Source organism: Cyprinodon variegatus, unplaced genomic scaffold (genome assembly GCF_000732505.1).
Source record: "Cyprinodon variegatus isolate N-32 unplaced genomic scaffold, C_variegatus-1.0 Scaffold1028, whole genome shotgun sequence".
Taxonomy (NCBI): Eukaryota; Metazoa; Chordata; class Actinopteri; order Cyprinodontiformes; family Cyprinodontidae; genus Cyprinodon; species Cyprinodon variegatus.
This window is the reverse complement of record NW_015151481.1, coordinates 77,059-87,516: the sequence shown is the minus strand read 5'-3', so window position 1 is coordinate 87,516 and position 10,458 is coordinate 77,059. Positions and strand designations below refer to the sequence as shown.

The window sequence follows — 10,458 nt, the reverse complement described above, 5'->3', positions numbered from 1 at the left end:
AACACATGTGGAGAAAAGCAACAACAAGAAACCAGCACTGAGGAACTGCACAGGAGGTGTATAAATGGGAGAGAGAACAAAAACTGGGGTAATCACCTGATAGGGAACAGGTCTGGATAGAAGCAACTAGAAGCTAGGGGAAAGAAAACAGAGAGCAACACAAAAAAACCCAACACTACTGAAATATAACTAGAAAATCACTAAATAATATAAAACCAAGAAAAGGGTCAAATATTTTGTTTTTCGCTCATCTATACTGTGTTCAAGTGTTTTTAATACTATGTTGTTTTATGTCATACATATTCTTTTAGCCTGCAGGCGATTTCTTGAGTAGCAAATTGATCCTGCAGAAACATTTACTTATCCCTTACAAAAAAAAAAAGAGCTTCTTTACCAAGTCTTTGGGGCCAGTGTGTTTATTTCCCACTTTAATCCTTTGGAATCTGATTTTGTGACTAAATGCCAAAAAACTGCCAGGAACCCACCCCCCACCCCCTATGCGTGTACACAGGATTAAGTGAAGAGAGGAACAATATTATTCTACATCGCGTGACTCAAACACTCTTATTACTATAACCTTTGATCAGACTCAGCTCTCAACAAAGACAAGTCCATCCATTATCAAGTAATCGAACCTTTGGGTCCATATTGCATGCCATCTGTTAGAAAAGGTCTTAGAAGCCTGTTAAGTGCTTTGAAAAACTGCAGTCCTTGGCCCCGAATTTCATTGACAGACTGACACCTTGTCACGGTTCTCCTCACGCACATCTAAACCAATGTAGCAGATGGCCTCAAAAAATAAATGCATGCCTAGTTGAGGTATAAAGATGTCAGGAAAAGTTCAGTTCTGTGCTGCACCATATGTTACAGCCCCCAGGAAGGAAGGAAGTGCATGTGCAGCAGGTATCAGATGTGTAAACACAGCGCTGATGGCTTTGGACGGCTACCTGCGTTAGAGAGACCCCCGGTGGATGATGGATACCTAATGGCTGTGAGAGGAAAGAGAGCCCTCTTTTGTGTGTCTCTTGCTGAATCATTTTTCATCTTGACCCACGTGTGGCATAAAAAGTATTTCTAAGACCCAACAGAGAGGAGGAAAGCAGAGGGACAGAGAAGAAAGCAATGATTGTGGCCCAGAGCAGATTCCTGGCTCGGGTCCAGTAAGATCTGGCGGCTGCCCACTGAATCAGATGCATTGCTCAGATGGGACCACCATTAAACATCTCATCTAAAAAAAGTGTTTCACCCATAACACATTTTCAGAGCTATTTTCTGCCTAGCTCATGTGTAATTGATTTCCTTAAAGTCATTTCAGTGCACTGTTTGGTTCATTATGCAGCACATTCTGCTCTTCGAGTTTGCGAGAGCTTTTGGTGATTTTAAATCCTATTAAAGACTGCGAAGAATCTTGCCATGCCATTTGTCTTGCTTCTGTTTCACTGATGTGAAATATCACCTAATACAGTGTTCCACTGAATCACTGTTATGTCTGTCTTGCACTTAAGGGCGGACCTGTAGAAAAGTAAAGATAAATTAACATAAAACCTTTAAGACAAGGTCTAAGAGGCATTAAGTTAAACTCAATAGCATTTCTGATAAATGTTATTTCTGAAGTAGATACCAGGGCAATAAAACCCCTACTTATGTTTGAAACAGGTTGTTTCTGTTGGATTCATGCAGCAGTTATGCTCTTTACTCACAACATTCCACCCACAGCCAAACTGCAGATTTTCTTTTTTTTGCACAAGGTAATTACACTTGTAGGTTCTCTACAGTATATTTCAAAGTGACAAGTACCCATTTTTCTACACATCAGTGGACTATTGGGAGGAAATTACACTTAAGATTAGGTCTAGGGGCAAAAATGGGTTTCTCTGTTACTTTCATGCACACAGCCGCTCTATCAAACACGGGAATTCGTTACACGGCGAAGCATTACAACCTGCTCCATATGGAGAGAAAAACTGCAGCAAATTGCTTGTGAAAGGTGCAGGGAGGCAATTAAACATGCAAAATGTATGTTATAGAAAAAAAAAAAATGCTAAGTACTTAACAAGAGCAGCTGAACGTCTTCTGAAAAAAAAGGAAAAACTATTGATATTTCTGGATTTGGAGGACATTTATCCACAAACATAAGCATGTTGCATCATAATGTTATGATGTTCATTAACTCCGGAGGAAATATTCCTTAGGATTTGCATTAGCACTTTACTTTGATGATTTCCTAAGAACATTATGTAAACAAATAACACTTGGGTTTGTTTTTCTGTTGCCACTTAAAGTGTATTGTAATTACTATAGCTATACTGCTTGTGTTACTTCTTCTGGACGATATATTTTGAGACATAAACCATTTTGAGAAACTATAAGGATTTTCTTCAAGGTAGCCTGAACTAAACATTAGGAAGACAGCAACTATATCATACTGAGGTTCTCAACCTTTAGTTCTTGATAAACAATAACACTATACTTTCAAGTAGGGAACAGATTCTACAATTTACTTAAGTACAAAAGTCAAACATTACTTAGGTTTTTGCCCTTAATGATAAAAGGATAAAATATTTCTTTTAAAAGCAGCTATTAAAAGTACGTCCATGCAGAGAAGTTAGGTTAGTTTTCCTCTTTGTGTTCCTCCCTACCAACTGTGCTGGTAGAGAGAACATAAAAAATCCAGACTTGGTCTAGTTTTGCTAAATTAACATTTCAGACAGATAATATAGATTAAACTGAACACAAGTCTATATAAGCTATATAAGCAGTTGCATACCTTTACAGCTCTGGGATTTATCACATTATTAGAGCTGAAAAAGCATTAAATTTAAAATAGACCTTGAAACATAATCAAGATGCAAATTTAAAATCAAAGACAGGAGCAAAGGATAGGAAATATCTCGCATCTCAGATTCTGAATCAATTGTCTGCTATATTTTCCAGACCTGCCTTTATTCATGAGGTAACAGTATTTTTCTATGAACTGTTCAATCTGAGGGCCTTTTGTACCAAAATAAGGACATTTAGCTGGTTCTCACTTCCTTTTTTTCATTAGCAATTGGGTTAAGCACTAAGGTGTCAAAAGTGTGTAGATAAACAATGTAAATTGTTAGGTCAATTTTTATGGTTAAGGCATTGGAAAGGTTTAAAAATGTATGAAACTCAATGGGAGTCGCCACATGGTCCTAATGACATAAATCACGATAGAATTGTGTGTCTGTGTTTGGCTCAGCAATAGTTTATCTGTTTGTTTTGTTCGTTTTCAGTGAATGAATATTTGAGATCATGTCAAGTACTTTGAGTTGTCTTTATTGAGTATAAAAATGGCTCTAAATAAAGGTGGACGCTTGAAGGTTGGAGTGTCATTTGCAGACTGCTGAAATTGCCGATAAACAATAACACTACACTTTAGAGTCTGCAAAGTTATTTCTGCCCAAAAAGTTCACAAACCTATAAGGCGAGACTCTAACATGCATATTAGTTATGATTTGTACCAAGGTCCTTGTTCAGGGACCTGTAAAAATAACTTGAAAGATAATAATCATGGGAATCAATCACTATTGATCACTGTAGCACAGGCATAAAAAGAACAATAATTATCTAAACAAAGATGCAAAAATGTGGAATATTGTGAAAAGCCTCATGATTGTTTATAGGCTTTTATCACTGTTTACCATTTGCATTCTCATACTTAATAACAGAATATCCAAAATGTAGTCAAATTTAATCAACTCGTTTCCAATAAAATCTTATGTGATTCTTAACATGTTCTTGAAAAAAAAACATCAAACGCAGCAGATAATTAACTTTTTGTTGGAAAGGTTCGGGGAGGGGGAGGCAGGTGAAGACAGGGAACTAGAAAACCTCTTTTGAAGATGCTAACTTTATGCTTATGACTTGGAGCTTTGGGCTCAAGCTGCAAGCCGATGAATTCTTTCAACCCGCGTAGCTGTAAGTTCTGCAAGCGGTAATCCAGACGTATAGCTGACAAGTACTGAAAGTGATCAGTGAAACATTTTGTCTGAGAGGAGGGAGATATCAGAGCTGGCAGGATGTAGGGGGTGCAGAGAATATGGATGAAGCAACAACAAAATGGTTTCGCCTCACCATCACTTTCATTTCCCCTGAGGATGGCTGAGTGAAAATGGCTGTGAAAAACATGTCGGCTTACTCCGAGAGACACTGTATCATCTATACAGAAGAGCATAAACAAAGCTGAATAAACTGTCTTAAGCGCAGGATGTGATTTTTCCCATTTCATTTTAGGATCTGTCTGCACAGGCTTGTGGTTTCCATTCTCTGGGGCAGCAGCAAAGAACATTTTTGGCAAAAACATCTCCCAGTCCAATAGGCTGACGAGGAGGTTTTTTAATATAGTACATTTCAATACATATATCAGCATAAATTCATTTTTGAGATCTTTAAAGGCCTTTAGATCAAGGTTAATCAAGGTTTTTATTATTTAGGTATTTTGCTTCCACTGCTTTCTGGTAAGTTTCATTTTATTATTGATAAAGAGATATGTACCTCCTATATAACATTTCTTTTCCACAATCTTTTCTACCATATGTTGATGACAAAAAAAAAACAAACACATTTTTTTCTGTCCTTAAGAATGGTGCAATCATCCTTTTAATGAAATTGGCTTTAAAAAGGTTTTACATCCCCAAAGGATATAGATAAACACAGAGAGCAGCATGTAATCCCCCAATCATAATTAAAACCCGATAATCACCAAAATTAGACGAACAGGGATTTGCTTTTATCACAAAGCGAAGCTTTAGATGCTCTGTTTGTTGATCGTTGTCTCTCACCTGATCGGAGCTGTTTGATGCGACCCTGGCTGAGGCTGGGGTCGACGGGAAGGAAATCTTTGAACCAGGAGATCTCCGGGTCAGGGATGCCGCTGGCAGCACAGAGCATGGTGGCTGTCTTTGTCCGCTCCACTACCTTCAACTGGGGACCCATGTCTATGCTGGGGAAGCCAAACGGCAACAGGTCCTCTGGAATGAGCAGAAAGCAAGAGCATTTTTTCCATATTAATGCATGGGTTAGTCTACTTTCCTGTAGGTACCAATTTCTTTAGTTGATATCAAAGTTTATGGAGTACATTTGGACCAGAGCTTATACAGTTTCCTTCACATTCAGTGCAGTAACCTGATCTTACTCTTAAATATTCAGAAAATGTAGACTCTAATTTGACTGCATAAATTCAGTCCACGGAAAACCCTACAAAAACATTGTTTTCATTTTTTTCACAAAATTACCCTAAATTGTAATCTATGACACCTCGTTTCTTTGTACCTGACTTTTCATTGATGTCCTAGCCACTAGTCAAAATGGGATACTGGTTACCTTGCCAACGGTGGATATGCATTGATCTTCAGAAATCAGAAAATGAAAACAAATTACAGCTTAAACCTTCCATATAAGAGCAAAAGCAATGTTATTAAACACTTTAGTTCAAAATTATGTAGAACTGTCACAAGCAAGGCTCAAAAAGTAAATCTAAAAATACATAATAGCAGTAAAAATAAATATATTTCAAGGCTTTTTACACAACATCTTTTCTACTTTACTTAGGACTGCAGAGCTTTGGTGTCATCGTTAATTACAATGACCATTTAAGACCCTGTTACCGTGCGACAGACTGGCGACCTGTCCATGGTCTACCACGCCTTACGCCACCGGCCCCACTGTGACCCTGACAGAATAAGCGTTGGAAGATGGATGGATGGAGCCTGTTACCAAAAGAGGCTTCCAGACTATTCCATCGTTTATCAGCGGCTGAAACTGTACGTGCTTGCTTAAACACTGATGTGAGAGACATTGCTCCTTCCTGTAACATAAACCATCGGATGGGGAGATACTGGTGTAGACAGCTGAACCAGTAAAGCCTTCAGGACAAAAGCCGCAGGCTAATACTCACAACAAGCCTCCCTGTAGGTGATATAGCAGGCGGGGGAAAAAACAGACAGAATTTCAGATGTGTCAGACAGGCTGTTTTATGAAGAATATACATATACAGCCCAGTCAGCAGGAGTTACTTCACTGCTGACACATACACACACAGAACACACACATACAGTACTGTGAAAAACTATTTTCCACCTAACAGATTGCTTCTGTTTTTAATTTTTGGTAACAGATCCAAAAAACTGAGCATTAGACCAAGACATAAATTAAAAATAAAGTAATTTAAAAGAGTAGGTTTAAAATAAATGTTGCAATCACTGAAGGAAGAAAGAGGTCCAAATTAAACCATCTGTATGTGAAAAAATAAATAAGACCCAAAAAACAGAGAAATAGTAATTCCTCCCAAGAAACACCAACTGCCATCAATAGTTTTGATAACTGATAATTATTGTTTGACATTGATGTCAATATGTTTTTGCCCTTTCTTCTTGTTTTTTATTTTTTACAAATTTTTATATTAAGACTGGTACGTTTTTAGTCCAAGAGCAGTCCAAAATTATTCCCTTAAGGGTATAGAGGACAAATTTTTCTGGGTGGATAATCTAAATAAATGGTCCTCCTAATTGTCAATCATTCATGTGATATGTTTACGTGAGGCATTCCTACGTGCTCGTCCCGTTAGCTATCTTTCTCTGCACATGCTCACTTTCAGGTGTATATGTGTAGTATTCAGACAGTCATTGAAGGTCACCTTTGAAAGTGTCATGAGAGAAAGTGTCTACAAAGTGTATGAGAAGAAAAGACAGACCTCAGAATAGGCAGATATATCCCGGAATGCTTCGCGGAGAGCTCTCCTCGCAAAGCATTGTGGGATTTGATGTCACAGTGTTCCACTGTCGCCAAATTAGGCTGTCACTACCTGACAGCAGCGTCTAATAACAAAGCTGTAGCAGGCACCGCACAGTGGAGGAGGAGTTACGTGACCAACGGGGAGCAAAAAGCAGTGATTATCTGTCTGAACGGTCAGTTAACTGAGTTCACTATAAAGTCCACTATATATTCCCCGCTTTATATAGTGATTAAGTGTTTAGGGAACAAGACCGACGTTTGGGCACAGTACGCTTGTATAAGCTATGAGAACAGCATTTTTAAACAGAGCGTGCAAAAAATATGGTCTCTGCATGCTCTCGTATGCGTTTAATAGGTGTTCGGGAGAAGGTACAGGGTTGTGCATGTGCATTTTTCTAATAAATGGAGAGAAAAATTTGCGAAAATCCTCCACAGTGCCTTTAATGGATAAGTGTGAAAGTTACAAACATAGCATTGGAAGCTAACCTCTCAAGGATCACATAGGGTGCCCGCAGCATCTTCAGGAGGATTTCATCATGTTAATCTTATTGAGCATTTAAGCATTCAGAGATTTCAATTGAGAATATTTAACAGAAAATTAAAAGAAACAAGAAAAATATGTTTATTATGTATGAAGTTTAGGTGAATGCTCAACCATCCAGTTCATAGGTCAGTATTGGGAGCCCTTCCTATGACTCATGAAGAGCCCTAAGCCTTAAAAAGGTTGGTGACCCCTGCTCTAAACTCTCTATGGATGCCATTTTAGCCCAGTTTGTTGTTTAGTCATGAGCACTGACATTAGCTCTGGCAAGTAAGGCTAGGAGGGCTTTAGATGCTGTTTTTCGATCTCCTGTGATCTCTTATACAACTTGTCAACAGGCTCCTTAAGTCATTTTAGGAATCCAGCCACTCCTGGGAAGGGCCCCCACTGTTCTCATCTGTTTTTGAATTTCATAATGTTAGAACTGTATATGTTTCTGGGATGTGATTATGTTTTCATATAAGACTATGTAGTTTTTAATAATTTTCTCTCAAAAAAAAAAAAAAGGAAAATCATTACCTGAATATTAAATTTTTTTAATCTACCGAATATTAAACTTTTCTTTGATCATTTGAAACATTAGCTGTGATTAAAAAAAAGGTACAATATAAAGAGATCCAAAGGGACAAACACATTTCTATGTATATAAATGCTACATACTAACTAACCTCAAACTTGATTGATTGGCATTAACTCAGTGTTTAAGAGGTGTGGTCCTGTGTTGGCGTTTCGAAGTGTTTCCTGTCTAATAACTATGCAGAGAGCTGTTCAGAAACAGCAGCAGCAATTAGAAGCTGGGATCAAGAGGAGGGGCAGGGCACTAGGGGTAATAAGGACTTGTTAGCAGTAATTGTTAAAATGTACCAACGATTAGAGAGGCCATTCTGGGATGTGTTTGCATGTGTCTGGATCTGTCTGATTACACAGAGGGGCAGTAGAAAGGTGTGTATGTGAAAAGCTACATTCCTCCTAAACATCAGTGCAGACTATTTGGCCATGTTTAGAATAATGCTGCATGACATGTCCACACATATGCATGAAAACAAAAGTGTGCACTTAAGGTAGCAATTGCTTTCTAACACAAACATGGGCTGAGCACACTTGCATACATTTTCTCTGTTGATGGGATTAAGTATCCCAGTGACAGGAGTCCAGATGGCCAGACACGTATTCAGGCATCCATCAGCCCACCTGTTTTCTCCGCTCCTTTTGCCCTTTTTAAACTACACACTCATTTCCATACACACTAACAACTATTTTGTACCTGCATATATAATAATTTTGCTGTACAGAGATGATGCGACTTGTTTAACAACAAAGTGAAGCTTATGGAGAGCCGTTAGGTATGTGTCCCTGGAGTCAGGCGTTGCCTCAAACCTGCAGCCGCACACAGACCAGTAAGGACTATGACCGCATCAACTGTCTGCATCTTTTTCTTCTTTCCTCTCCGGGCTCCCTGCTACCTAACTGCATGACAGACACACACCATCTGTTTGTGTAAGCTCTGGGTTGGGGATGAGAGGCTGAGTGGAGATAGGATCTATCGCCCTCTTCCTCTCTTTCCACAGCCATCAGCACTAGAGAGAGACACTGTCAGATAGACACATCATTCTGAAGCTGACACTGTGAGGAAGACATTGGTGGAAAATGCCACGAAGTAAACTGAGTGGCATCAAAGCTTGGAGTAGAGCCCAGACATGAAGGTATCCACATACCAACCCTCTAACATCACAAAACAGAATCTACCTCCAACTTGTCCAGGCTAATGATACACTTGAATAAATGTCAGTAATTTTAAATCATTAAGGGAGAAAAAAAAAGAAAGGAATGGGGGATAGGAATCGATTGGGCAGGTCAAGAGTTTAACCCCCCCAAGGAAGGTTGTCAGGCTACCACCCCCGAGGCAAGGAATATGCTAGGCCTACATCTGCTCCTCTTTTTATCACTCCGCCAGCTACTACTACATAGACTCCCTGGCTGTTAATTAGAGCGCACCAATGCACTAGGTTTAGGGCATAAACATATGTGTGTGTGCGTGTCTGTAGGGGGTCTGGCTCTGTATTGCAGACAGGTCTTTATAAATGCTGCAGAAGATGGCAGCGTGGGTGGACCAGGGACTGAGTAATTATACAGAAGTTTGAGAAACAGGCAGATATGATGCCATGTCTTAGTTTGGTTAAACAAAACAGAAAGAAAAAAATGTCTGAGGTTCAAAATTACTTTAACATACTATGCAATTACCTTTAACAAACTTTAAATTTAATAAAACTTTAAAAGAAATTTTAAAGAAGAAATATTTAATCTACTCATTATTTAGCATTTCAGCCAAGATATGATATTTTAAACAGATAACGCATGCAATTACGATCTATAACAGTTAAATAAAGTGGTATTTAAAACTACAAAATTCTTAGTATATTTAAACTTAATGCTGTGGTGTTGCTCTTTTCCTCACCTGGGACGATGAAACAGGGCAGAGTTCATGTGAAATATTAATAAAACAGATCATTTAAAAAAATCTTCCAACGGGTAGATGCTGTGAATGTGCTAGATTTACCTATCTTACTGAATAAAAAGTTTTTACAAGGTTTTACATGTGCTTTTTTAAATAATTCTTTTGAAATGCTCCTCATGCTTAAGAGGAGTTTTAGTAATTTGATGTGTTATGGATGTTGAGTTCTTGTGGTCTTGAAATTTTCTTTTGTGCTTATGTTTTCAGTAATTCTATTTTTATTTAATTATGTTTCTCCTTGGCTCTACCTTGGCTCTACCTCGGCCAGAGGTCTTAGTCATAACTCATCCAAAATAGTCAGTTATCCTGCACTATATTCTATATTTATGATGCTATATGTTTAGGTTGCCGGAGGACATGGGGACCACTTTTCCTCATTCTGCTTCATTCTATCTCTATTCTCCCATTCTGCAGTATTTATTAAGTTCCACTCATATTTTATGTTCTCTCTCTTCTTTGTGTCATAATAGCTTCGTCTGGTCTGTTCCTGTTTGGCTGTAACACAATCCCAAAAAGAAATATCAGGTGTGCTGCTGCCATCAACAGATTTGTTTATAGATGTTGGATCTTAGCCTGTTTTTCAGTGTAATCCTTTTTTTTTTTTTACTGTGACTAACTTTAGGGATCTCTTTCATCCTCTGACATGGGA

General features: G+C 38.4%; 1 protein-coding gene across 1 annotated transcript in view; it reads right to left on the bottom strand.

The window, feature by feature from the left end:
* Nucleotides 1-10,458, bottom strand: part of LOC107100916 (receptor-type tyrosine-protein phosphatase S-like) — a 109,616-nt gene that overhangs the window by 58,276 nt on the left and 40,882 nt on the right. The window contains exon 5 of the mRNA XM_015399595.1: nt 4,806-4,994. Coding sequence (XP_015255081.1) covers nt 4,806-4,994 — 189 coding nt within the window. The remainder of the gene's footprint in view (nt 1-4,805; nt 4,995-10,458) is intronic.